The sequence below is a fragment of the Macaca mulatta genome, chromosome 11 (genome assembly GCF_049350105.2).
Source record: "Macaca mulatta isolate MMU2019108-1 chromosome 11, T2T-MMU8v2.0, whole genome shotgun sequence".
Classification (NCBI taxonomy): Eukaryota; Metazoa; Chordata; class Mammalia; order Primates; family Cercopithecidae; genus Macaca; species Macaca mulatta.
In genome coordinates this window covers 13,797,007-13,824,590 of record NC_133416.1, presented here as the reverse complement: position 1 = coordinate 13,824,590, position 27,584 = coordinate 13,797,007, and the positions used below count along the sequence as shown (strand labels likewise).

At 41.0% G+C, this 27,584-nt stretch overlaps 1 protein-coding gene and 1 long non-coding RNA gene across 4 annotated transcripts in view; one reads left to right on the top strand and one right to left on the bottom strand.

Moving 5' to 3' along the window:
- The window catches only part of LOC144332680 (uncharacterized), a 249,614-nt gene that overhangs the window by 89,756 nt on the left and 132,274 nt on the right, over positions 1–27,584 (bottom strand). The window lies entirely within an intron of this gene.
- On the top strand, positions 1,553–26,607 carry LOC114670789 (uncharacterized). Of its 3 annotated transcripts, none has more exons than XR_013400646.1 (4): positions 1,553–1,712; positions 2,644–2,679; positions 3,197–3,657; positions 4,809–4,924. XR_013400646.1 is itself a non-coding variant. In XM_077953120.1 (4 exons), the coding sequence occupies exons 1-3, from the start codon at positions 1,649–1,651 to the stop codon at positions 25,183–25,185; spliced, it is 597 nt and encodes a 198-aa protein (XP_077809246.1). In that variant the 5' UTR covers positions 1,595–1,648; the 3' UTR covers positions 25,186–25,203; positions 26,338–26,607. The 3 variants fall into 3 exon arrangements, 2 of the variants coding, with proteins under 2 accessions (XP_077809246.1, XP_077809245.1); XM_077953120.1 differs by lacking the exons at positions 2,644–2,679; positions 3,197–3,657; positions 4,809–4,924 and adding exons at positions 24,137–24,172; positions 24,689–25,203; positions 26,338–26,607 and having other exon boundaries at positions 1,595–1,712; XM_077953119.1 differs by lacking the exons at positions 1,553–1,712; positions 2,644–2,679; positions 3,197–3,657; positions 4,809–4,924 and adding exons at positions 23,048–23,205; positions 24,137–24,172; positions 24,689–25,203; positions 26,338–26,607.

Genomic DNA, 27,584 nt, shown 5'->3' with positions numbered 1-27,584 from the left:
GATATTTTGAAGCAGCTAGGCAAGTTGCCTTTAAGAATATCTCACATTCTGAATTTGTATGATTGCCTCCTCGTGGTGCCATTTAACTCGTGGAACATGTATTCTTTTACGATTCTTCCTCTCCCCTGTGTTTATGAATTGTCAAGTTGTCATCAGCCAGTACATTTGATGGTGGTGAGTGACAGGGAGACATGAAGAGTCCTGCAGGTGGGCAGATTTGTAATTTGTTTTTTTAAAATTATACTTTAAGTTCTAGGGTACATGTGCACAACGTGCAGGTTTGTTACATATGTATACATGTGCCATGTTGGTTTTCTGCACCCATTAACTTTTCATTTACATTAGGTATATCTCCTAATGCTATCCATCCCCCCTTCCCCCATCCCAGGACAGACCCAGGTGTGTGATGTTCCCCTCCCTGTGTCCAAGTGTTCTCATTGTTCAATTCCCACCTATGGTGAGAACATGCAGTGTTTGGTTTTTTGTCCTTGCAATAGTTTGCTGAGAATGATGCTTTCCAGCTTCATCCATGTCCCTACAGAGGACATGAACTCATCCTTTTTTATCGCTGCATAGTATTCCATGGTGTATATATGCCACATTTTCTTAATCCAGTCTATCATTAATGGGCATTTGGGTTGGTTCCAAGTCTTTGCTATTGTAAATAGAATTCCCTTTCCTATCCAACAGAAGCTGTGACAGACGGCACCGGGAAAATCAGGTCACTCCCACCCTAATACTGTGTTTTTCCAATGTTCTTAGCAAACGGCACAGGAGTGGGTGAATTTTATAGAATATTCTAGAGAAAGGGAAGAGCATGAAGGAAGTTTTAGCGACATGACATCTCCTGGCTCCCTCACAGAACTCTGTATTCAGTTTTCTCAGGTCTAGAAATCTCCTGGTGGTTTCTGTGTTCATTTTGCATTAATAACCCCTAAAAATACTTTAAAATACAGAATTTTAGCCTTCCTGTGTTGTACAGCACCAAGCTTTGCCTGAGCTGAGTGAGATCCATAGAAGCTTGAACAATATCTGTAGCCTGAGCAGGCTGTGGGGCAGCTTTCTGTCATCTATGTGTGCCCAGGAGTGTGCTGTCCTCACACATCTCACAGATAGCAGAAGCCATCCCCATCGCATCAAAAATTTAGCTAAAGATGAAAATACCTGTACACACACATCACAAGAGATGGAAATAGGGCATAAAAAGATCCAGAGATGTTGACCATCTTCATTGCTGGCTGTAGCATCGCTGCTCACACACACATAAACAGAAATAAGTATCACAGTGAAAAGTGGATAATAGTCTTACCTAAAAGACTGAAACTCTAATGATATCTAAAGTTCAATTATGACACAGTGCTGATGGCATGGACACAGTTCCTTCAAACCATTGTTCAAGTCACAGTTGTACCTTTTAGAAATAAGACACTAACAACATATCTGACCCAACCCATCCCTCTGGGCTAGAGTATCAAAGAGAGATAAGGGATACACCTGACCTGCAGTGAGCAAAGCAGAGCCCAGTCTGAGGTGGTGAGGCCCCTGCAGTGTGGAGCTGAAAGCTGCCATTGTTTTGCTTCGTTTATAAAGGGAGCTGTCCCATTCCTCCCAGCACAGTGTTGGGAGCAACTCCAGAGTCTCCTGCAAGATGCTGTTGATTCTGCTGTCAGTGGCCCTGCTGGCCCTGAGCTCAGCTCAGAACTTAAATGAAGGTAAAACAGAAGGGGAAGAGGATGCAATGACTCTGTGTGGGGTTAGGAGGTGATAATGGTAATTAGGGGGAAGAGAAGAGAATGAAAACCCAGATGGGCCTGCAGAGTTTTCAGGCCTGGGATCAGGAGACCAATTGCATCCTCATTCCACACTAAGGGTTTCTAATTTATTTAATGTACAATGAAATCCAATAAAGAATTTGTTCCAGGGGAATGAGAAGGTAAGATTTGCATTTATAGAGAGATAAGATTGTGCTGTGAAGGATGCAGTGGAAAATGCAAGGCAGATTCAGGGAAGTCCAGCTGTGAGCATCCTATACTAATCTCAGTAAGTACAGAGGGATGATGGTGTCCTTGCTGTGCAGTGAATCAGCATCGATGATGGAGATAAATATACATCAGAGATACTGAAGAGACAGAGAATTGGATGGAACACTTGTCTCTGTCTAACTAGAGATATAGAAATATCAGAGCCAATCATTGTCATTTTTCTCTCCCCTACATGAGGTATTTCAATGTGCTGGGAGTGGGATGGGTAAGATTGTATTGCAATGATTAATTCTGGTTACGCCAATTGAGAAAGCATGCGTACAGAAGCAATGTATTTCTAGGAAGTGCAGGGCATAGGTATACCAAACTATCACATTGAAGTCCCTGGCATGTGTAAACTAAATTAGCAGTAAGTCTTGAAGATGCTAGAGAGGGAAAAAAGGGGCTCTTCTATGTTGAGTTCATGGCTGCTGCTCTCTCATAAGAACCCTGCCTCCCCTTACACCTTCCTCCCTTTCAGCAGCTTCACAGACAGTGGCTGACGAGTTAACTTAGGAGATGCATGGGGTGTGGTGACAAGACCCTTTTCCCTGTAGAACACTTGTGAGTCTTGAAAGATTCCAGATGTAACTTTTCCCATCATCCTGTGCTTCTCTTCTAGATGTCGGCCAGGAAGAATCTCCCTCCCTAATATCAGGTAAATCCCAGTTCGTTCTCAATCTGTTTTGACTGTCTTTTTCTGCTGATGAATGGATCAGCTCTCCAGTGTCTTCTTATCAACATTAACCTTTCAGGAATTGATGAATATTAGTGCCCCTAATAATACAGGCAATCTTCCTGCAACCCTGATTCTGGGGACCGTGAGCAGGCCACAAAATTGAATGGGAGAGATGCTTGGCTTAGATGTCAACAGGAGTGGGTTGTCTCATTTCCCGACCAGGAGTGCCTGCTGGGAGACGACAGACAAATGTGCAACATCCTCTTTCTGACTCCTCTTTATACTGAGAGTCCCCCAACTGCTTTGTTCTTCCCCAGCGTTCTATTCCAGAGTTCTATGTCTTCACCGAAAATGCAAAGAAATTAGTGTCTTGGTCCCATTTTTGTGCGTTTCTCCCTTCAGCTTGTTACTCTAGCTGATCAAAATTTACTGCAACTATTCAGTGAATCTTGTGTGGGCTTTTACTCTGTCTTTCTCTTCTCTCTTTCTCCTCCAGAACATCAACAAGGACAACCCCAACAAGGAGGCAAGAAGCCCCAAGGTCCCCAGTCTCCTCCAGGAAATGCACAAGGACCACCCCAACAAGGAGGCAAGAAACCTCAAGGTCCCCCACCTCCAGGAAAGCCACAAGAACCACCCAAACAAGAAGGCAAGAAACCTCAAGGTCCCCCACCTCCAGGAAAGCCACAAGGACCACCCCAATAAGGAGGCAACAAACCTCAAGGTCCCCCACCTCCAGGAAAGCCACAAGGACCACCCAAACAAGGAGGCAACAAACCTCAAGGTCCCCCACCTCCAGGAAGGCCACAAGGACCACCCCAACAAGGAGGCAATGCCCAGCAGGCTCAGCCACCTCCTGCTGGAAGGCCCCAGGGACCACCATCCGCTCCTCAAGGGGGCAGACCCACTGGACCTCCCCAGGGACAGTCTCCCCAGTAATCTAGGATTCAATGACAGGTATGATTCCAGTTGATTCTTCACCAAGTGCTCTAATTGCTACAGGTCTCCAGCTTTACTGTGCCAAAGAATCAACTAAAAGCCCATTGACATTGTTTTGTCGTAGAACCCATTTCTAAAGATTTGTGTTCAGATATTCTGGAAATGGGTAACAAGGCCCTATATTTGTTACAAGCTCTTTAAGGAATTCTCATGTTGAGAAGCAATATTCCTAATAATCTGTTTTAAATGGTATTGGCAATGAGAAAGTAGTACCATGTTCGCTCTGGCACTCTGTTTTCTGTGCACACACTCAGAGACCTCCCACTTAGAATTTTCACCTGAGCACTGTTTGCTCACTACTGCCTCATTCCAGCCTCTCTACTCCAGTATTCCTGCCAAGTGGTCCCTGAAGTTTCAGCAGCTAAATGGTGTCTCATTTTTTAAATTCCTACTTTCCAGTTAAGTACGTGATTAAGCTTACCACAAATATCTAATGGAATGGAAACATATGAAGCTAAATTTAAAGACACAACTCATCCTACGTGGCTTCCTTTCTTCAGAAAACTACCACTGTTAACTTTAGGGCATCTTCTCTTTGAAATATTTATGTGTACATGGACAATTAGAATATTTTCCCCCCAGAAGTAATGCCATGATTTATACGCAGGTACATATGTTAGTCATTTAAAAAATATATTTCTTTCAACATTTCCACATGAGTTTATGAAGCTAAGTAGATCGCTTCAGTGGTTATCTGTTTGTTTTTACAATTTTATGCTACTCCATTATGTGACTACACTGTGATTTTTTTAACCAATCCTTGTCACTGGACACTGAGGGTGGTTTCAACTTCTCACTATTATAGAATATGTTCCAGTTACCATCCGTGTAAATATATCCCTGAACAAACTCAGTAGTAAGTAATAACAAGCTAGGAATGATCTTATCTCTTAATCATGTAAGGAATGATTTGGAGCACATTTTGTGCAAGGGAAGGGCATCAAAAGAGGGAGAACACAAAAACTTAGAAAGGAAACACAGGAGGTAGAAGGGATGGGGAGAGAGGGGATGGGCTCTCATGTACTCTACTACAGTAACACCAGGGAGGAATTAGACATTTCCCGCCATGTCAAGTCTGGTCTATGAACTTCCTTGTCTGTTTGTTTCAGGAAGTGAAAAAGAAGATGACAGTGATTCAAATGATTCAAATGCCATGACATTGGAAGAAGGTGGTCATAGCTCTAACTTCAACATACCAATAAAATCATCAGCTTGCAATTTCTGATTGTGGTGTCTGTTTCTCAATGTTTGTGAATGTGGGATCTGAGGACCAAGATGACATTATAAGAACATCCAGGAACCCTTTTCCTTGATGCTCCAGGAAGCTTCCCTCCTGCTTAATCCTAATTTAGCCAGCTGCCATGAAAAAAGGTTTTACTGTTTCTCTACTTTCCTGTTTTCTATTATTTCCCACCCCCATGATATGCAGTTTTTTTCACCCAGGCTGGAGTGCAGTGGCACAATCTTGGCCCACTGCCCCTTGCATCTCCTGGCTTCAAGGTATTCTACTGCCTCAGCCTTCCAAGTATCTGAGGTTATAGGTGCCCACCATCATGCATGGCTAATTTTTGTATCTTTAGTAGAAATGAGGTTTCACCATGTTAGCCAGGCTGATTCCCATCTCCTGACCTCAGGCGATCCACTTGCTTTTGCCTCTGAAACTGCTGGGATTATAGGTGTGAGCCACCTTGCCTGGCCCTTGTCTGACTTCTATAGCACCAAGAGAAATTTTAAAATTATTTTCAGATTGTTTACTGATATTCCAGAAATCTTAAGGAGAAAGAAACGTAACAAATGCCAAAAAGTCACAGAAGCTGAAAGAAATCCTTATAATTTCTAAGAAACGGAGTTTGGTTTCAAGGGAATGAATATGGTTCTGTGTTTCTTAACCCCACAACCTTCTCTCCCATTTACCCTATTTTAACAGTGATCACTTATCTCTCTTTCTATGTTTCTCACCATTCTTTAATGAAACCTGAATGGATTTCATTAAAGAGGCAGCATGATTTAGAGGAACAAAGAATTTGGACACTCTCAGATTTTAATGAAGACCTGACTATTTTTCTTACTATCTTGTGACACTTAAAAGGAAACTTAGACTCTCTAGGCTTCAATATACACATCTAAAATGAGAATAATCATAACAACTAATTTAGAGTATGGAGGCTAATGAGATAACATACATACTAAAAATCTTGCAGATATTGGCATGTCTGCTTCTCAAGCAAAGAAGGTTGAATATAGAAACTGCCTCTGTGCCCACTGATAACTTCAGCCAATTCACTAAAAAGTCAGAAAAATCAGAACAGGATGATCTGACCATAACCACCAGTAAGTTGAGCAACCCACATTCAGTTGAAGCCCAGATCTGTGGTTTCTCTCTGGTTTCTCACCTATTATCACAGGTGAAGCCTTCCTACTCCTATCTCTTAACTTCCCACCTGATTCTGAACCACATTGCCCAGTCAAGGATTTTGCTTCTGCATGTGACCCTTTTGTCTCCTGATTCTTACATCTATGCTCTATGGGATTATTTCAATCAGCCAAAGCCTGTTGAAACATCATGCATTTCTACAGAAGCCTTCCTAAGACTTAGTGCTTCTTTCCTACCATATTATTTCACTGCCATTTTTATTGCAAAAGTTCTTGAAACTTATGTATGTGATTATTTCCTCATTCCCCTACTTCCAATTTTTTCTTATGCACACATTATAGATGCTTTTGTTCTTTCCCCTTCCAGTCTGTGAAGGTCATGTATTGCCTCCATTCCACTCATTTAGGAGTCAATCCTCAGTCCTGCATCTCCTTGACCCCTTGGTAGTTTAACACCATTGATCCTACTCTTGTTTTAGGAACACTCTGTCAATCTTTCCAGGAACCTCCCCCTCTCTCCTAGGGTTTCTCCTACCTCTGCCTCTTCCCTCCTACAGCTACAAAGTTCTTCCTCTTCCAAGTATTTTTTGTCTTGATAAAGAATTCATCTAATTAATTAAGGAAACTAGGATTTTTTCTTGACTCTTTTCCTCTTTCATCACATTACATCTAGTCAAATAAGCTATGTTATCATTGAGAAGTTCAAGCTTCAAAATAATGTCCTACTGCAGCTTGTTTCATTACTTTCATATTTATCAGCCCATCTAAGCAAGCCTCATCTGCAGTTTACACCAAATAGTTCTATTTATTTCCCAACAGTCAATTACCCACTCTGACCGTTTAAAAATTATATTAGTTTTCTATATTTTCCAGTTGATTGCTACCACTTTTACTCTGTAAGAACCAGATGCTTTTTTCCTTTTTTTTTTTTTTTTTTTTGAGACAGAGTCTTGCTCTGTTTCCCAGGCTGGAGTGCAGTGGCAAGTTCTCAGCTCGCTGCAACCTCCGCCTCCTAGGTTTAAGCGATTCTACTGCCTCAGCCTCCCATGTAGCTGGGGTTACAGGTGCGTGCCACCACACCCAGCTAATTTTCTGAATTTTAATAGAGTCAGAGTTTCACGAAGTTGGCCAGGTTTGTCTTAAACTCCTGACATTGTCAAACGCCTGCTGCATACTCTGAAAGTGCTGGGATTACAGATGTGAGTCACTGCACCCAGCTGCTAATTTTTACCTATGCTAAAGTGCTATGTATTGCCCCCTAACTCTCTGTGGAATTGGGGGATGCTCTACACCTAATTCATTCTGCTATGGCAACACTGGTCATTGTCTTCTTTTTATGGCGGGGTACAGAAGCATTATGTTTAGATTTTCTGATTATTAAAATAAACATTTTTGCAGAAATACAAGTTTGATTTTGTTACTAAGATTATGTAGTGCTTAGGTCATGGCATTATGGTACTCATTGCTCAAATAACAAACACTGCATTTATTAATACCTCACTATACAATCCCTCTGCCTCCCATACTCCCAAGTATTCATTGTCTGTCATTTCACTCTCCACATCCATGCAAACACATTCTTTAGCAACCACTTACCAGTGCGAACATGTTATATTTGATTTTCAATATCGAGCCTGTTTTGCTTAAGAAAAAGAGTCCCATTTCCATGCATATTGTCACAATACGTGTGATTTCATTCTGTCTTTCTGACTGAGTAGTGTGGTATTGTATATATATAGTTGTAGTTTTAATCCAATCCTTCATTGATGGATAAATTGTTGATTCAATATCTTTTTTTCTGTGAATATTGCTACAGTAAACATACAGATAAATGTATATATTTGATACATTGACTACTTTTCCTTTGAGGAGATACCCAGTAGTAGGACTGCTCAATGGAAATGTTCTAGCTTTAGTTCTCTGAGAAATCGTACTGTTTTCCATAGAAGGTGTACTGATTTACATTCCCACCAAGGATGTATAAGAGTTCTCCTTTCTCCATATCCTTGCTAACAGCTGTTATTTTTCACCTTTTTATTCACAGTCATTCTGACTGAGGTAAGATGATATCTTACTGTGGTTTTCATTCACATTACTCTGACGATTAGTGATGTTGAACATGTTTTCATTTACTGTTGGCCATTTGTATGTCTTCTTTTGAAACACATCTATTCATGTCCTCTGTCTGTTTTTAATTGATTTTTGTTGTTGTTGAGTAGTTTGAGTTCCTTGTATACTCAGCATATTAGTTCCCCGTAGGATGCATAGTTTACAAATATTTTCCCTCTGCAGTTTGTCTGTTGACACTGTTGATTTATTTTGTTTGTAGAATATTTTAGATAAATTAAGTGCCATTTGTCCAATTTGGTATTTGTTGCCTGTGGTTTTGGTTTTCACGTCTTAGCCATAAGTTCTTTTCTCAGCCAATGTCCAGCAGTTTTCTTCTTGCATTAATATATGCCCAGGCTCTACATTTAAGTCTTTAATCCATCTTGAGTTAGTTTTCTATATGAGAGATGTGAGAGATAGGGTTCCAGGTTCATTCTTCTGCATATGGCAATCCAATTTTCTCAGCATCATTTACTGAAATGTGTGGTGTTTCCCAAGTGTGATTTCTTGTCTGCATCGTTAAAGATCAGTTGCCTGCAAATATGTCGCTTCATTTCTGGATCTTTTATTCTGTTCCACTGATCCATATGCCTATTTTTAGACCAGTCATATCCTGTTTTCATTACTTTGGTCTTGTTACATAATTTGAATTCAGGCAATGCAACACTTCCAAATTTGTTTATTTTCCCTAGGATTGCTTTGGGTCTTTTGGTTCTTTTACTGTTTTGCTTCCATAAGTAATTTTGGATTTTTTTTAACCAATTCTTTGAAAAATGACATTGATATTTTGATAAAGATTGAATCTGTTGATTTATTTGGACACTACAGTTGGCCTTCTTAACATTCTTTCAACATGCCAAGTTTATTCCTAACTTAATCAGGCATGTGTTTGCGTTTTATTCAAGTATGCTCACATCTTATCACATTAAAGCCTTCTTCGAATACACAGAACCCCTTATTCTCCTAAACCTGCTTTAATTATTTATCAAATCGTTGTCACTCTGAGATAGTCTTATGCAATATCTCTACTGTCTAATATGAGTACTCTTACGTAGTCCCCACTACATTATATCAAGATTGGTTTCTGTCGTTTCTGTGACCAACAAAATATGGCAGAAATGGTGGTATGTTACCACTGAGATTACATTATAATTGAAACTGTAGCTTCTTCTTTTATTTTTCAGTTCACCCCTTCTCTCCGTCTCTCACTCTTCCTCTGTCTCTTTCTCTCAGACATCACTGGCACTGGGAACACCCAGCTGCCATGTGAAGCAGCTCTATGGAGGGAGTCTCTAAACATCTCTCTTCTTGGGGGCAACAGAGGAGTACACACCTACCGAGAAGGAGGAAAAGTCTCCCATCTCTGATTCTTCAGTCCTCACCTGACCTCTATAAGAAGCCACTGTTCTAGAGCTGATTTCAATATGGAGACCAGAGTGGGGAGTGATAGGCATGGTTCTGCTGCCTCCTAGTTAGCCCTGCTAGAAAGTCAGATGACAGCTGCAACTACTGAGGTCCATTCAGTAGTGAGTATCTTTTCCTTTTTTTTTTTTTAATTTATTTATTATTATTATACGTTAAGTTGTAGGGTACATATGCATAACGTGCAGGTTTGTTACATATGTATACTTGTGCCATGTTGGTGTGCTGCACCCATCCAGTCGTCATTTACATCAGGTATAAGTCCCAATGCAATCCCTCCCACCTCCCCCCTCCCCATGATAGGCCCCAGTGTGTGATGTTCCCCTTCCTGAGTCCAAGTGATCTCATTGTTCGGTTCCCACCTATGAGTGAGAACATGTGGTGTTTGGTTTTCTGTTCTTGTGATAGTTTGCTAAGAATGATGGTTTCCAGCTGCATCCATGTCCCTACAAAGGACGCAAACTCATCCTTTTTTATGGCTGCATAGTATTCCATGGTGTATATGTGCCACATTTTCTTAATCCAATCTGTCACTGATGGACATTTGGGTTGATTCCAAGTCTTTGCTATTGTGAATAGTGCTGCAATAAACATACGTGTGCATGTGTCTTTATAGCAGCATAATTTATAATCTTTTGGGTCTATACCCAGTAATGGGATGGCTGGGTCATATGGTACATCTAGTTCTAGATCCTTGAGGATACGCCATACTGTTTTACATAATGGTTGAACTAGTTTACAATCCCACCAACAGTGTAAAAGTGTTCCTATTTCTCCACATCCTCTCCAGCACCTGTTGTTTCGTGACTTTTTAATGATCGCCATTCTAACTGGTGTGAGATGGTATCTCATTGTGGTTTTGATTTGCATTTCTCTGATGGCCAGTGATGATGAGCATTTTTTCATGTGTCTGTTGGCTGTATGCATGTCTTCTTTTGAGAAATGTCTGTTCATATCCTTTGCCCACTTTTTGATGGGGTTGTTTGTTTTTTCCTGTAAATTTGTTTGAGTTCTTTGTAGGTTCTGGATATTAGCCCTTTGTCAGATGAGTAGATTGCAAAAATTTTCTCCCATTCTGTAGGTTGCCTGTTCACTCTGATGGTAGTTTCTTTTGCTGTGCAGAAGCTCTTTAGTTTAATGAGATCCCATTTGTCAATTTTGGCTTTTGTTGCCGTTGCTTTTGGTGTTTTAGACATGAAGTCTTTGCCCATGCCTATGTCCTGAATGATACTACCTAGGTTTTCCTCTAGGATTTTTATGGTATTAGGTCTAACATTTAAGTCTCTAATCCATCTTGAATTAATTTTCGTATAAGGAGTAAGGAAAGGATCCAGTTTCAGCTTTCTACTTATGGCTAGCCAATTTTCCCAGCACCATTTATTAAATAGGGAATCCTTTCCCCATTTCTTGTTTCTCTCAGGTTTGTCAAAGATCAGATGGCTGTAGATGTGTGGTATTATTTCTGAGGACTCTGTTCTGTTCCATTGGTCTATATCTCTGTTTTGGTACCAGTACCATGCTGTTTTGGTTACTGTAGCCTTGTAGTATAGTTTGAAGTCAGGTAGCATGATGCCTCTAGCTTTGTTCTTTTGACTTAGGATTGTCTTGGAGATGCGGGCTCTTTTTTGGTTCCATATGAACTTTAAAGCAGTTTTTTCCAATTCTGTGAAGAAACTCATTGGTAGCTTGATGGGGATGGCATGGAATCTATAAATTACCTTGGGCAGTATGGCCATTTTCACGATATTGATTCTTCCTATCCATGAGCATGGTATGTTCTTCCATTTGTTTGTGTCCTCTTTTATTTCACTGAGCAGTGGTTTGTAGTTCTCCTTGAAGAGGTCCTTTACATCCCTTGTAAGTTGGATTCCTAGGTATTTTATTCTCTTTGAAGCAATTGTGAATGGAAGTTCATTCCTGATTTGGCTCTCTGTTTGTCTGTTACTGGTGTATAAGAATGCTTGTGATTTTTGCACATTAATTTTGTATCCTGAGACTTTGCTGAAGTTGCTTATCAGCTTAAGGAGATTTTGGGCTGAGACAATGGGGTTTTCTAAATATACAATCATGTCATCTGCAAACAGGGACAGTTTGACTTCTTCTTTTCCTAACTGAATACCCTTGATTTCTTTCTCTTGCCTAATTGCCCTAGCCAGAACTTCCAGCACTATGTTGAATAGGAGTGGTGAGAGAGGGCATCCCTGTCTTGTGCCAGTTTTCAAAGGGAATTTTTCCAGTTTTTGCCCATTCAGTATGATATTGGCTGTGGGTTTGTCATAAATAGCTCTTATTATTTTGAGGTACGTTCCATCAATACCGAATTTGTTGAGCGTTTTTAGCATGAAGGGCTGTTGAATTTTGTCAAAAGCCTTTTCTGCATCTATTGAGATAATCATGTGGTTCTTGTCTTTGGTTCTGTTTATATGCTGGATTATGTTTATTGATTTGCGAATGTTGAACCAGCCTTGCATCCCAGGGATGAAGCCCACTTGATCATGGTGGATAAGCTTTTTGATGTGTTGCTGAATCCGGTTTGCCAGTATTTTATTGAGGATTTTTGCATCGATGTTCATCAGGGATATTGGTCTAAAATTCTCTTTTTTTGTTGTGTCTCTGCCAGGCTTTGGTATCAGGATGATGTTGGCCTCATAAAATGAGTTAGGGAGGATTCCCTCTTTTTCTATTGATTGGAATAGTTTCAGAAGGAATGGTACCAACTCCTCCTTGTACCTCTGGTAGAATTCCACTGTGAATCCATCTGGTCCTGGACTTTTTTTGGTTGGTAGGCTATTAATTATTGCCTCAATTTCAGAGCCTGCTATTGGTCTATTCAGGGATTCAACTTCTTCCTGGTTTAGTCTTGGAAGAGTGTAAGTGTCCAGGAAATTATCCATTTCTTCTAGATTTTCCAGTTTATTTGCGTAGAGGTGTTTATAGTATTCTCTGATGGTAGTTTGTATTTCTGTGGGGTCGGTGGTGATATCCCCTTTATCATTTTTAATTGCGTCGATTTGATTCTTCTCTCTTTTCTTCTTTATTAGTCTTGCTAGTGGTCTGTCAATTTTGTTGATCTTTTCAAAAAACCAACTCCTGGATTCATTGATTTTTTGGAGGGTTTTTTGTGTCTCTATCTCCTTCAGTTCTGCTCTGATCTTAGTTATTTCTTGCCTTCTGCTAGCTTTCGAATGTGTTTGCTCTTGCTTCTCTAGTTCTTTTAATTGCGATGTTAGAGTGTCAATTTTAGATCTTTCCTGCTTTCTCTTGTGGGCATTTAGTGCTATAAATTTCCCTCTTCACACTGCTTTAAATGTGTCCCAGAGATTCTGGTATGTTGTATCTTTGTTCTCATCGGTTTCAAAGAACATCTTTATTTCTGCCTTCATTTCGTTATGTACCCAGTAGTCATTCAGGAGCAGGTTGTTCAGTTTCCATGTAGTTGAGCGGTTTTGATTGAGTTTCTTAGTCCTGAGTTCTAGTTTGATTGCACTGCGGTCTGAGAGACAGTTTGTTATAATTTCTGTTCTTGTACATTTGCTGAGGAGTGCTTTACTTCCAATTACGTGGTCGATTTTGGAGTAATTACGATGTGGTGCTGAGAAGAATGTATATTCTGTTGATTTGGGGTGGAGAGTTCTATAGATGTCTATTAGGTCTGCTTGCTGCAGAGATGAGTTCAATTCCTGGATATCCTTGTTAACTTTCTGTCTCGTTGATCTGTCTAATGTTGACAGTGGAGTGTTGAAGTCTCCCATTATTATTGTATGGGAGTCTAAGTCTCTTTGTAAGTCTCTAAGGACTTGCTTTATGAATCTGGGTGCTCCTGTATTGGGTGCATATATATTTAGGATAGTTAGCTCTTCCTGTTGAATTGATCCCTTTACCATCATGTAATGGCCTTCTTTGTCTCTTTTGATCTTTGATGGTTTAAAGTCTGTTTTATCAGAGACTAGTATTGCAACCCCCGCTTTTTTTTTGTTCTCCATTTGCTTGGTAAATCTTCCTCCATCCCTTTATTTTGAGCCTATGTGTGTCTCTGCGTGTGAGATGGGTCTCCTGAATACAGCAGACTGATGGGTCTTGACTCTTTATCCAGTTTGCCAGTCTGTGTCTTTTAATTGGAGCATTTAGTCCATTTACATTTAAGGTTAAGATTGTTATGTGTGAACTTGATCCTGCCATTATGATATTAACTGGTTATTTTGCTCGTTAGTTGATGCAGTTTCTTCCTAGCCTTGATGGTCTTTACATTTTGGCATGTTTTTGCAATGGCTGGTACCGGTTGTTCCTTTCCATGTTTAGTGCTTCCTTCAGGGTCTCTTGTAAGGCAGGCCTAGTGGTGACAAAATCTCTAAGCATTTGCTTATCTGTAAAGGATTTTATTTCTCCTTCACTTATGAAACTTAGTTTGGCTGGATATGAAATTCTGGGTTGAAAATTCTTTTCTTTAAGAATGGTGAATATTGGCCCCCACTCTCTTCTGGCTTGTAGAGTTTCTGCTGAGAGATCTGCTGTTAGTCTGATGGGCTTCCCTTTGTGGGTAACCCGACCTTTTTCTCTGGCTGCCCTTAAGATTTTTTCCTTCATTTCAACTTTGGTGAATCTGGCAATTATGTGTCTTGGAGTTGCTCTTCTCGAGGAGTATCTTTGTGGCGTTCTCTGTATTTCCTGGATTTGAATGTTGGCCTGCCCTACTAGGTTGGGGAAGTTCTCCTGGATGATATCCTGAAGAGTGTTTTCCAACTTGGTTCCATTTTCCCCCTCACTTTCAGGCACCCCAATCAGACGTAGATTTGGTCTTTTTACATAATCCCATACTTCTTGCAGGCTTTGTTCATTTCTTTTTCTTTTTTCTTTTGGTTTCTCTTCTCGCTTCATTTCATTCATTTGATCCTCAATCGCAGATACTCTTTCTTCCAGTTGATCGAGTTGGTTACTGAAGCTTGTGCATTTGTCACGTATTTCTCGTGTCATGGTTTTCATCTCTTTCATTTCGTTTATGACCTTCTCTGCATTAATTACTCTAGCCACCAATTCTTCCACTTTTTTTTCAAGATTTTTAGTTTCTTTGCGCTGGGTACGTAATTCCTCCTTTAGCTCTGAGAAATTTGATGGACTGAAGCCTTCTTCTCTCATCTCGTCAAAATCATTCTCCATCCAGCTTTGATCCGTTGCTGGCGATGAGCTGCGCTCCTTTGCTGGGGGAGATGCGCTCTTATTTTTTGAATTTCCAGCTTTTCTGCCCTGCTTTTTCCCCATCTTTGTGGTTTTGTCTGCGTCTGGTCTTTGATGATGGTGATGTACTGATGGGGTTTTGGTGTAGGTGTCCTTCCTGTTTGATAGTTTTCCTTCTAACAGTCAGGACCCTCAGCTGTAGGTCTGTTGGAGATTGCTTGAGGTCCACTCCAGACCCTGTTTGCCTGGGTATCAGCAGCAGAGGCTGCAGAAGATAGAATATTTCTGAACAGCGAGTGTACCTGTCTGATTCTTGCTTTGGAAGCTTCCTCTCAGGGGTGTACTCCACCCTGTGAGGTGTGGGGTGTCAGACTGCCCCCAGTGGGGGATGTCTCCCAGTTAGGCTACTCAGGAGTCAGGGACCCACTTGAGCAGGGAGTCTGTCCATTCTCAGATCTCAACCTCCGTGTTGGGAGATCCACTGCTCTCTTCAAAGCTGTCAGACAGAGTCGTTTGCGTCTGCAGAGGTTTAGGCTGCGTTTGTTATTGCCCTGTCCCCAGAGGTGGAGTCTACAGAGACAGGCAGGTTTCCTTGAGCTGCTGTGAGCTCCACCCAGTTCGAGCTTCCCAGCAGCTTTGTTTACCTACTTAAGCCTCAGCAATGGCGGGCGCCCCTCCCCCAGCCTCGCTGCTGCCTTGCCGGTAGATCACAGACTGCTGTGCTAGCAATGAGGGAGGCTCCGTGGGTGTGGGACCCTCCTGGCCAGGTGTGGGATATGATCTCCTGGTGTGCGTGTTTGCTTAAAGTGCAGTATTGGGGTGTGAGTTACCCGATTTTCCAGGTGTTGTGTGTCTCAGTTCCCCTGGCTAGGAAAAGGGATTCCCTTCCCCCTTGTGCTTCCCAGGTGAGGCGATGCCTTGCCCTGCTTCAGCTCTCGCTGGTCGGGCTGCAGCAGCTGACCAGCACTGATCCTCCGGCACTCCCCAGTGAGATGAACCCAGTACCTCAGTTGAAAATGCAGAAATCACCGGTCTTCTGTGTCGCTCGCGCTGGGAGTTGGAGACTGGAGCTGTTCCTATTCGGCCATCTTCTGTGGATCATTTTTTCCTTTTTTTAGAATGAGGAGGTTTTCTTTGTGTTGTGTTAATGATTGTACCCTACAGTCACCAATGGCAACACTATTCTGTGCCTGGATTTACATGTTAATTATACTTACCTTTCCTTCCTTGCAAAACTCCCATGCCCAATCACAAAGTTAGTAAAATATGTGTTTCCTCAGTCATTTTCTTTGTCTTAAAAACATGTATGTCTTCCTTCAACTTCCAACAGACCTGCAAAATCCCTCCTAGTACAACTTTCCTCACTCCCAAATGTCAGATAATTGACTTTTGTCCTGGAAATTCCCATTAAATCAATAAATTCACTGTTTCTACTCTTTGGTACCAGAGGAAAAGTGGGATGTTTCTCTGTAAAGAGAACCAACTGAATTAGAGTAAGTGGTACTTTATCAAATCCTGGATAACTATCTCCACACACACTACTGAAACAGACTTGAGAAGAGTAAGGTTACGTACCCTGTCTGTGGGAGGTAAACATGAGTGTCCCAAAGATGTTCACATTCTAAGGTGTATATTTTGTGTAAAGTTGAAAAAAAGACACGACTGGAGAATCCTTTGAACGTGTGTATAGGATTTAGGAAGAAACATATTTATTCAGGAAAAGAGTGTTTATTACCTCATCTTTAAGGTTTCAGGGCAAGTTTCACCTTACTCATTTCCTGTCACTTGTACCTGAGTTTCTTTTGTGGTCCTGGTTTCTTCGGACTTTCTTGGAAGTAAATAAATATAAAAGTAAATAGCAAGAAAGCAGTGGAGTATAGTAAGCAGTAACGTAGGCTCTGAAGACTGACTGCCATCTATACCACTTATTACTATTTTAACAAGTTTGGCGTGTGCCTCACTCAGCTCACCTATAAATCTGAGATGGCAGTAAACAGCATTCTTACTTAATGAGCTGGTTCTGAAGATTAAATGGCATATAGTAGATGCTTCAGAAATATTTTTACTATAATCAGCCATGGCTACAATATGTTCATAGACTATTAATATCCTAAAATTGTGAAATATATGATTCTAAGACAAAACATAATACCAAAATATATGAACCAGTGTCATAATTATGTAACCAGGATTCCACGGATTCACATGCACCCCTCCCAGACCACAGGGACTTCATGAATTTACTCGATCACATCACAAGTTCATCCACTCTGTTAATTTTCATTTCTCCTGGGACACAACCCTCTTGTGTTGCAGTCAAGCCAATTCAAGGTGAAGCTGAGGAAGATTCTGCTTTCTGTCCAATTCAAAGAATCCCCCCTTTTCAATAATTTTTAAATCTCTCAGTGTTTTGCTTGTTGACTTTCTGGAGGGCCAAAGAATGACAATAACTGCTTATTATAAGAATGTCTTGAGAAAGCTAGCCAAAGCATTCGTAGAAAAATGCTTGGTAGAGCTTCATCAGAGTCCTTCACCACAACAATGCTCCTGGTCATTTATCTCATGGAATAAGGGAAATTGTTTGGGAGTTCTGATAGAACCATATTACCGGTTTAGTTTGGCTTCTTTGAACTTCTTTTTGCTTCTTGTGTTTTCATGATGGTATATATCGTCCGTTTGCTTCAAGGTATAGAATTACCTTAACTGTTTCTCGTAGAGCGGGTCTAGTGGTGACCTGCTCTCAGCTTTTATTTCCATAAAGTTGAAATAACAACTTTATTGTTATTTCATTTTGAACGTGTCCTTTGCCAGAGATAGTTCTTGTGGCTGGCAGATTTTTTTTCTTTGAACACTTTAGATATATAATTTCATTTTCTCCTAGTCTGTACTGTTTCATCAGTGAATATCACTCCTAATCTGATGAGGCTTCACTAATACATTTCTTGATGTTTTCATCTTACAGTTTTTAGAGTTTTCTCTTTGTTTTTGACTATTGACATTTTGACTCTTATGTGTCTTGGAGAAGTCCTTTTGGGGTTGGGTCAATTTGGATATGTTCGAGGTCCTATATTTAGGTGTCCCAATCTCTTGCTAGCCTTGCCAACTTTTTCCTAATATTTTGTTTAAAAATTTTTCCTTTCCCTTTCCCATTTCTTCTCCTTTTGGAATACTCAAAATCCAATATCTGGTCGCTCCTTGGTGTCTTGCGAAACATTGGCTAATTTGGATACCATTTTAAGGGACCAAAATTTGGATTCTTTGTCACAAGAAATTGAAAATTTTAGAAAGTCAGGATGGAGATTGGTCAGAGAGTTGTACATGAAAAGTTAAATTTGTATATCATATGGATAGCTATCAGGCTTCTGCCTGAGACACCTCCTATGTCCTGGCCCCAGAGCTGGTGTTACTTTGTCAGTGGTTGGGCTGGAAGGAGGTAATGCTCACTAACCTAAAGTCTTTAGCCTCAGCTTACCACGGTTTTAGCAATGTCAGGGGGTGTTTTGCATCATTCACTCATTTCAAAGTTCCCAGAGAAATATAGTCACAACTTCTTCATATGTGATAGAAAGCAACAGAAATCTTCATATTATTATAAAGTTGTATGAGAAACACGTAAGCAGATATCTTTAAAAGAGGGATTGTCTTCAAGTGGTTAATGAGAGACTCACTTCTCTTTAATTGAACACATAGGTTTCCTCTCAGAACAGGGTCTTCTCTTCTGCTTAAGGACATTAATAATAAATTCTAGCAAGCATTTCTTACCACAGTTGTTGAGTTTTAGATGCACGCGTTTACATTTCTCACATGTTGGAATTTGAAATGTGTTGCAGATCATGAAAGGAGTAAGAAGAACTACAGATGCTTACTGAGAAGACTATATTTAAAAATGTTCCCAAGATTTATTTTAAAAGAAGCCAGATATGAGATGAAAAATAAAAACTTGGGAGATTGATTTAGAACACAAAATGTTAACAAATACATTTTAGAAAGGGAGTGGGGAAGAAGTAGTTTCAGAATATTGCAAAAAAGAAAAAAATCTTCTGTGTGGAAGAACAATCTGGGAAACTGCACAGGTGCTAAGAAATAGCTCAATGCAATACGCTTGATGCTTTTATGTGGTTACCAGACTATGTTATTTGAGTGTATAATTGTGGCCCCTCATTATAAGTGGGAGTGAGTAAAATTTTTTCTTAGAATAATGACTGGGCACACAGACAGTGTCCTTTTCAGCTCTACCATCACTTCTGTTATTTTTTTTGGTCTGGTGAGTACATAGGTGATATTTATGCTTTCCTGATACACTGTACTCATTGCTGACATTGGAGAAGATCAGGGAAAAGGCCCGAGATGAGTGACCTTTAGGGACATTTCTGTTCTCTTCCTGCACTCTCCTGCCAAGGACAAGTCGGTCTTGCATCAGGCCTGCAGGAACCTCAGTTGGTGACAATATCAGGCAATGTCAGCCTGGCCCCTTTACTGCTCCTTGTCTCTGACATTCCTTTGCTGCCTGATGGTCTAACTTAAGCCACCTAGGCAGGATTGCTCTTCCCCAGTTCCTATAGAAAACAGTGTTTGGTGAGACCAGAGACACAAATCTCAATAACGCAGTGGGATCTGCTGGGACCAAGCAACTACTCTCTGCCTAAGAGTAAACTCACGAAGCTCAGCTAGAACCAATCCACTTTCCATAGAGCCAGGAAGAATTGACAATTAGTAATGTATTCCCCTTTCAAGTACATCCACATTTATGCCAGGGAAAATACCAATCTGCCTGCTTCCCTTGCAAGGGCAAAGTTACCCGTAGGAAAGCCTTTGTATTAGGAAGTCTCCCTGTACTATTACCCACAACCTTTCAGAAGGGCCAGATCAGACCCTCATCTGCACAGCCCAGGATCCACTCATCCACAATGGTCAAGAGGCCTGTCTTTAGGATTTCCTGTCCCACACCCTCTCTACCCCCATCATACCTCCAGCCAAGCTGTCCTCAAATTAACACCAGCCATGCACAAAATGTGAACTATTACACAAGACACACAGAAGGTCTAAGTGGAAAGTGGCAGCTGTTGATACCGACTAACCTGTATATTTCATGAACTGACAAGCAGGGATTTACCAGATAAAACAGAAGAATCAGCAGCTGAAAGAAGTGCTAACAATGCAGGACTCTGATAGGGCTTTTTGGAAACACAACATTTATTGTGAAATTACACAGACAGGAATGAAAAAAGGTGGTGAGGAGTACTATATCCTATTACTTAGAAGATTAAATAAAGGAAATCTCACCAAATTCATAGGGGAAAAAGCCAGATATATAATAGAAAATACACATAATGAACTTGACTCAGGAAATAAAATATGAATAAAGACATAGAAAGAACGTGGGGAGGAATGTCTATCAGAATATTGTAGACAAAAATACTCTTTGTGGAAGAACAATCTGAGGAAACAGGTACCACAAATACTGACTAAACCAAGAAAACCAATACAATGCAATTGAGGCTTTGATGGTGGTATCTGATTTTTATTTGAATGTAGAATTGTTGCCACTTAATTATCAGTGGTAGGAATTTGATATAATTCCTAAGAGAAATGAAGCAGTGGGTAAATTTTTTTTTCACCATCAAATTTTTATTGCCATGTTAAATATTTATTTCACCGTGGTGTCATGCTGGTGGATGAGCAGTGATTTGGATAGATATTGTCCCTTCCTTTCAGGGACTTGGGACCCAGGACTGACATATCATTGTGAATAGACACATAAAGAAAATATATGGCTGCATGCTTTGCACAAGTAAACATAGGGATGTTTTATAGTCTTCCCTCCATCACCTAGGGATATTATATACTTTGTAGATGAACAGTAGCAATATCTTAGTTCCAGACTCCCTGCTGTTACTTCACTCAAAGTACACAGCATCCCATTGTCATTGATTGTGTTGTGAGGCCAAACTTTTTCTTCCTGTTAGTCCAAATAAAATTAGTAGGCATATCTATTGCAAAAGAAATGATGACATACCTGCCTAAACTAAGAAGACCTAAAAAGTACTCTTCTGTGTGCCTTCTCTGGGCTGTAACAATGTATAAAACCCTGTAGCACAGTGAGGGATATGGCAGGCACTTGGAGAATTTATTTTTTTCCTTAGTATTTTATTGTGAAAAATTTTCCACACACAGATATGTTGAAAAAATTGTATCATACCCATAAACTCTTCACCTAGATTTAATGATTGTGCATCATTTACCTTAGTTGTTTGTTTCTTTGTAGGTGTATATATGTATATAATTCACCATGGTGTCATATATATATATAAAATATCTATATATAAAATATATATATAATATATATATACAAACTATTTGAATGTAAGTTGCAGATATATTGACACTGTGTCACTAAATGTTTCAGCCTGCAGCTCTGAAGAACAAGGACACTCTCTTACATGTCAACAATACCATTATCACCTCCTGCATCAGAAACTCGAATTCAGTGATTCCACAATATCATCTGATAGTTAATCCACATTCACATTCCCCAATTCTTCCAAATACTTCTTTCTGGCTTTCTTGTTTCCAAACTAGACGTTAATCAAGGGTTGCACATTGCATTCCGTTGAGTCTCTTTAGTTTGTTTTGATCTAGAAGAGTTCCCTCATTCATTCATTCATTTATTCATTGATACATTCATTCATTTCTTCATGCATTTTTATAACACTCATATTTTGAAGCAGCTAGGCAAGTTGCCTTTAAGAATATCCCACATTCTGAATTTGTATGATTGCCTCCTCGTGGTGCCATTTAACTCGTGGAACATGTATTCTTTTACAATTCTTCCCCTCCGCTGTGTTTATGAATTGTCAAGTTGTCATCAGCCAGTGCATTTGATGGTAGTGAGTGACAGGGGGATGTGAAGAGTCCTGCAGGTTGGCAGACCTGTAATTTTTTTTATTACTATACTAATATAATTAGTTCTAAGGTATGTGTGCACAACGTGCAGGTTTGTTACATATGTATACATATGACATGTTGGTGTGCTGCACCCATGAACTCATCATTTACATTAGGTATATCTCCTAATGCTATCCCTCTCTGCATCCCGTGACAAGCCCCGGTGTGTGGCATTCCCGTTCCTGTGTCCAAGTGTTCTCATTGTTCAATTCCCACGTATGGTGAGAATATACAGTGTTTGGTTTTCTTGTCCGTGTGATAGTTTGCTGAGAATGATGCTTTCCAGCTTCATCCGTGTCCCTACAGATGACATGAACTCATCCTTTTTTATGGCTGCATAGTATTCCACAGTGTATATGTGCCACATTTTCTTAATCCCGTCTATCATTGATGGGCATTTGGGTTGGTTCCAAGTCTTTGCTATTGTAAATAGAATTCCCTTTCCTAGCCAAGGGAAGCTGTGAGAGATGGCACCGGGAAAATCAGGTCACTCCCACCCTAATACTGTGCTTTTCCAATGGTCTTAGGTAACGGCACAGGAGTGGTTGAATTTTATAGAATATTCTAGAGAAAGGGAAGAGCATGAAGGAAGTTTTAGTGACACGACATCAATGGCTCCCTTATAGAACTCTGTATTCAGTTTTCTCAGGTCTAGAAATCTCCTGGTGGTTTCTGTGTCCATTTGCATTAATAGCACTTAAAAATACTTTAAAATACTTTAAAATGCAGAAATTTAGGCTTCCTGTGTTGTACAGCACCAAGCCTTGCCTGAGCTGAGTGAGATCCACAGAAGCTTGAACAATAGCTGTAGCCTGAGCAGGCTGCGGGGCAGCATTCTGTCATCTTTGTGTGCCCAGGAGTGTGCTGTCCTCACACATCTCACAGATAGCAGAAGCCATCTCTATCGCATCAAAAATTTAGATAATTTTTGTCTTCCCTCAATCACCTCACAAGAGAGGGACATAGGCCATAAAAGATCCGGAGATATTGACCATCTTCACTGCTGGCTGTAGCATCGCTGCTCACACACACATAAACAGAAATAAATAGCACAGTGGAAAGCGGATAACAGTCTTACGTAAATGATTGAAACTCTCATGGTATCTAAAGTTCAATTATGACACAGTGCTGGCGGCTTGGACACAGTTCCTTGAAAACCATAGTTCAAGTCCTAATTGTACCTTTTAGAAAGAAGACACTAGCAACATATCCGACCCAACCCATCCCTCTGAGCTAGAGTATCAAAAAGAAATAAGGGATACGCATGACCTGCAGCGAACAAAGCAGAACCCAGTCTCTGAGGTGGTGAGGCCCCACCAGTGTGGAGCTCAAAGGTGTCATTGTTCTGATCCTCTTTATAAAGGGAGCTGCCCCATTCCTCCCAGCACAGAGTTGGGAGCACCTCCAGAGCCTCCTGCAAGATGCTGTTGATTCTGCTGTCAGTGGCCCTGCTGGCCCTGAGCTCAGCTCAGAATTTAAATGAAGGTAAAACAGAAGGGGGAGAAGATGCGGTGACCCTGATTGGGGCTTAGGAGGGGATAATGGTAATTAGGGGGAAGAGAAGAGAATGAAAACCCAGATTGGGCTGCAGAGTTTTCATGCCTGGGATCAGGAGACCGATTGCACCCTCATTCCACACTAACGGTTTCTAATTTATTTAACATACAATGAAATCCAATGAAGAATTTGTTCCAGGGGAATGAGAAGGTAAGATTTGCATTTATAAAGAGATACGACTGTGCTGTGAAGGATGCAGTGGAGAATGCAAGGCAGATTCAGAGAAGTCCAGTTGTGAGCATCCTATACTGATCTCATTAAGTACAGAGGGATGATGGTGGCTTTGCTGTGCGGTGGATCAGCGTGGATGATGGAAATAAACACACATCAGAGATACTGCAGAGACAGAACTGGATGGAACCCTTGTCTCTGTCTCACTAGAGATATAGAAATATCAGAGCCAATCATTGTCGTTTATCTCTCCCCTACATGCTGTATTTCAATGTGCTGGGAGTGGGATGGGTAAGATTGTATTGAAATGATTACTTCTGTTTATGCCAATTGAGAAAGCATGCGTACAGAAGCAATGTATTTCTAGGAGGTGGAGGGCATAAGAATACCAAACTATCACATTGAAGTCCCTGGCATGTGTAAACTAAATCCGCATTAAGTCTTGAGGATGCTAGGGAGGGAAAAAAGGGGCTCTTCTATGTTGAGTTCATGGTTGTTGCTCTGTGTCGTAACAACCGTGCCTCATCTTACAGCTTCCTCCCCTTTGAGCAGCTTCACAGACAGTGGCTGACGAGTTAACTTAGGGGATTCATGGGGTGGTGAGAAGACCCTTTTCCCTGTAGAACACTTGTGAGTCTTGAAAGATTCGAGATGTAACTTTTCCCATCATCCTGTGCTTCTCTTCTAGATGTCGGCCAGGAAGAATCTCCCTCCCTAATATCAGGTAAATCCCAGTTCATTCTCAATCTGTTTTAACTGTCTTTTTCTGCTCACAAATGGATCAGCTCTCCAGTGTCTTCTTATCAACACTTTCCTTTCAGGAATTGATTAATGTTAGTGCCACTAATAAGAGGCAATCTTCATGCAAGCTTGATTCTGGGGACCGTGAGCAGGCCACCAAATTGAATGGCAGAGATGCTTGGCTTAGATGACAACAGGAGTGGGTTGACTCATCCCCCTGGCCAGGAGTGCCTCCTGGGAGATGACACACGACTGGGCAGCATCCTCATTCTGACTCCTCTTTATACTGAGAGTCCCCCAACTGCTTTGTTCTTCCCCAGCGTTCTATTCCAGAGATCTATGTCTTCACCGAAAATGCAAATAAATTAGTGTCTTGGTCCCATTTTTGTGCGTTTCCCCCCTCAGCTTGTTACCCTAGCTGATCAAAATTTGCTGCAACTATTCAGTGAATCTTGTGTGCGCTTTTACTCTGTCTTTCCCTTCTCTCTTTCTCCTTCAGAACATCAACAAGGACAACCCCAGCAAGGAGGCAACAGGCCCCAAGGTCCCCCATCTCCAGGAGGGCCACAAGGACCACCCCAACAAGGAGGCAAGAAACCTCAAGGTCCCCCACCTCCAGGAAGGCCACAAGGACCACCCCAACAAGGAGGCAACAGACCTCAAGGTCCCCCACCTCCAGGAAGGCCACAAGGACCACCCCAACAAGGAGGCAACAGACCTCAAGGTCCCCCACCTCCAGGAAGGCCACAAGGACCACCCCAACAAGGAGGCAACAGACCTCAAGGTCCCCCACCTCCAGGAAGGCCACAAGGACCACCCCAACAAGGAGGCAACAGACCTCAAGGTCCCCCACCTCCAGGAAGGCAACAAGGACCACCCCAACAAGGAGGCAACAGACCTCAAGGTCCCCCACCTCCAGGAAGGCCCCAGGGACCACCATCCCCTCCTCAAGGGGGCAGACCCGCCGGACCTCCCCAGGGACAGTCTCCCCAGTAATCTAGGATTCAATGACAGGTATGATTCCAGTTGATTCTTCACCAAGTGCTCTAATTGCTACGGGTCTCCAGCTTTACTGTGACAAAGAATCAACTAAAAGCCCATTGACATCGTATTGTCCTAGAACCCATTTCTAAAGATTTGTGTTCAGGTATTCTGGAAATGGGTAACAAGGCCCTATATTTGTAACAAGCTCTTGAAGGAATTCTCATGTTGAGAAACAACGTTCCAAATAATCTGTCTTAAATTGTATTGGCAATGAGGAAGTAGTACCATGTTCACTCTGGCACTCTGTTTTCTGTCCACGAACTCAGAGACCTCCCATTTAAAGTTTTCACCTGAGCACTGTTTGCTCTGTCCTGCCTCACACCAGCCTCTCTAGTCCAGTATTCCTGCCAAGTGGTCCCTGAACTTTCAGCAGCTAAATGGTGTCTCATGTTTTAAATTCTTACTTTTCAGTAAGTACGTGATTAAGCTTGCAACAAATATCTAATGGAATGGAAAAATATGAAGCTAAATTTAAAGGCATAACTCATCCTACCTGCCTTCTCTCCTTTAGAAAACTACCACTGTTAACTTAATGGCATCTTCTCTTTGAAATATTTATGTGTACGTAAACAATTAGAATAGTTTTCCCTCAGAACTAAGATCATAATTTATATGCAGGTACATATGTTAGTCATTTAAATAATACATTTCCTTGGACATTTCCACATGAGTAAATCTCTTAAGTGGTTATCTGTTTGCTTTGATAATTTTACGCTATTCCATTATGTGGTTGCACTGTGATTTCTTTAACCAATCCTTGTCACTGGACACTGAGGGTGGTTTCAGCTTCTCACTATTATAGAATATATTCCAGTTACCACTGTATAAATATATCACTGAACAAATTCAGCAGCAAGTAATAACAAGCCAGGAATGATCTTATCTTTTCATCACGTCAGGAACAATTTGGAGCACATTTTGTGCAAAGGAAGGGCATCAAAATAGTGAACACACAAAAACTTAGGAAGGAAACATAGGAGGTAGAGGGATGGGGAGAGAGGGGATGGGCTCTCATGTACTCTACTGCAGTAACACCAGGGAGGAATTAGACATTTCCTGCCATGTCAAGTCTGGTCTATGAACTTCCTTGTTGGTTTGTTTCAGGAAATGAATAAGAAGACGACAGTGATTCAAATGCCGTGACGTTGGAAGAAGGTGGTCATAGCTGTAACTTCAACATACCAATAAAATCATCAGCTTGCAATTTCTGATTGTGGTGTCTGTTTCTCAATGTTTGTGAATGTGGGATCTGAGGACCAAGAGGACATTCTAAGAACATCTAGGAACCCTTCTCCTTGATGCTCCAGGAAGCTTCCCTCCTGCTTAATCCTAATTTAGCCAGCTGCCGTGAAAAAAGGTTTTAGTGTTTCTCTACTTCCCTGACTTCTATTTTTTTCCCCCATGAGATGGAATTTTTTTCACCCAGGCTGGAGTGCGGTGGCACGATCTTGGCCCACTGCCACTGCATCTCCTGGATTCAAGGTATTCTCCTGCCTCAGCCTTCCAAGTATCTGAGGTTATAGGTGACCACCATCATGCATGGCTAATTTTTGTATTTTTAGTAGAAATGGAGTTTCACCATGTTGACCAGGCTGGTCTCCATCTCCTGACCTCAGGTGATCCACTTGCTTTGGCCTCCAAAACTGCTGGGATTACAGGTGTGAGCCACCATGCCTGGCCCTTCCCTGACCTGTGTAGCACAAATTGAAATTTTAAAATTATTTTCAGATTGTTTACTGATATTCCGGTAACCTTAAGGACAAAAAACACAACAAGTGCATAAAAGTCACAGAAGTTGAAAAAAATTCTTACAATTTCTAAGAAATTGAGTTCGGTTTCAAGGGAATGAATATGGTTCTATGCTTCTTATCCCCACAACCCTCTCTATCACATTTACCCTATTTTATCCCTGATCACTTCTCTCCCTTTCCATGTTCCTCACCATTCTTTAGTGAAACCTGAATGGATTTCATTAAAGAATCAACATGATTATAAGGAGCAAAGAATTTGGACATTCTCAGATTTTAATTAAGACCTAACTCTTTTTCTTACTGTCTCTTGACTCTTAAAAGGCTACTTAGACTCTCAGGGCTTCAATTTCCTCATCTAAAATGAGAATAATCATAACAACCAGGTTAGAGTATGGAGGCTAATGAGATAACATACATACCAAAAACCTTGCAGGGACTGGCATGTCTGCTTTTCAAGCAAGGAAGGTTCAATATTAGAAACTGCCTCTTTGCCCACTGACAGCCTCAGATAATTCACTAAGAAGTCAGAAAAATCAGAACGGAATGATCTCACCATAACCACCACTAAGTTGAGCAACCCACCTTCAGTTGAAGCCCAGG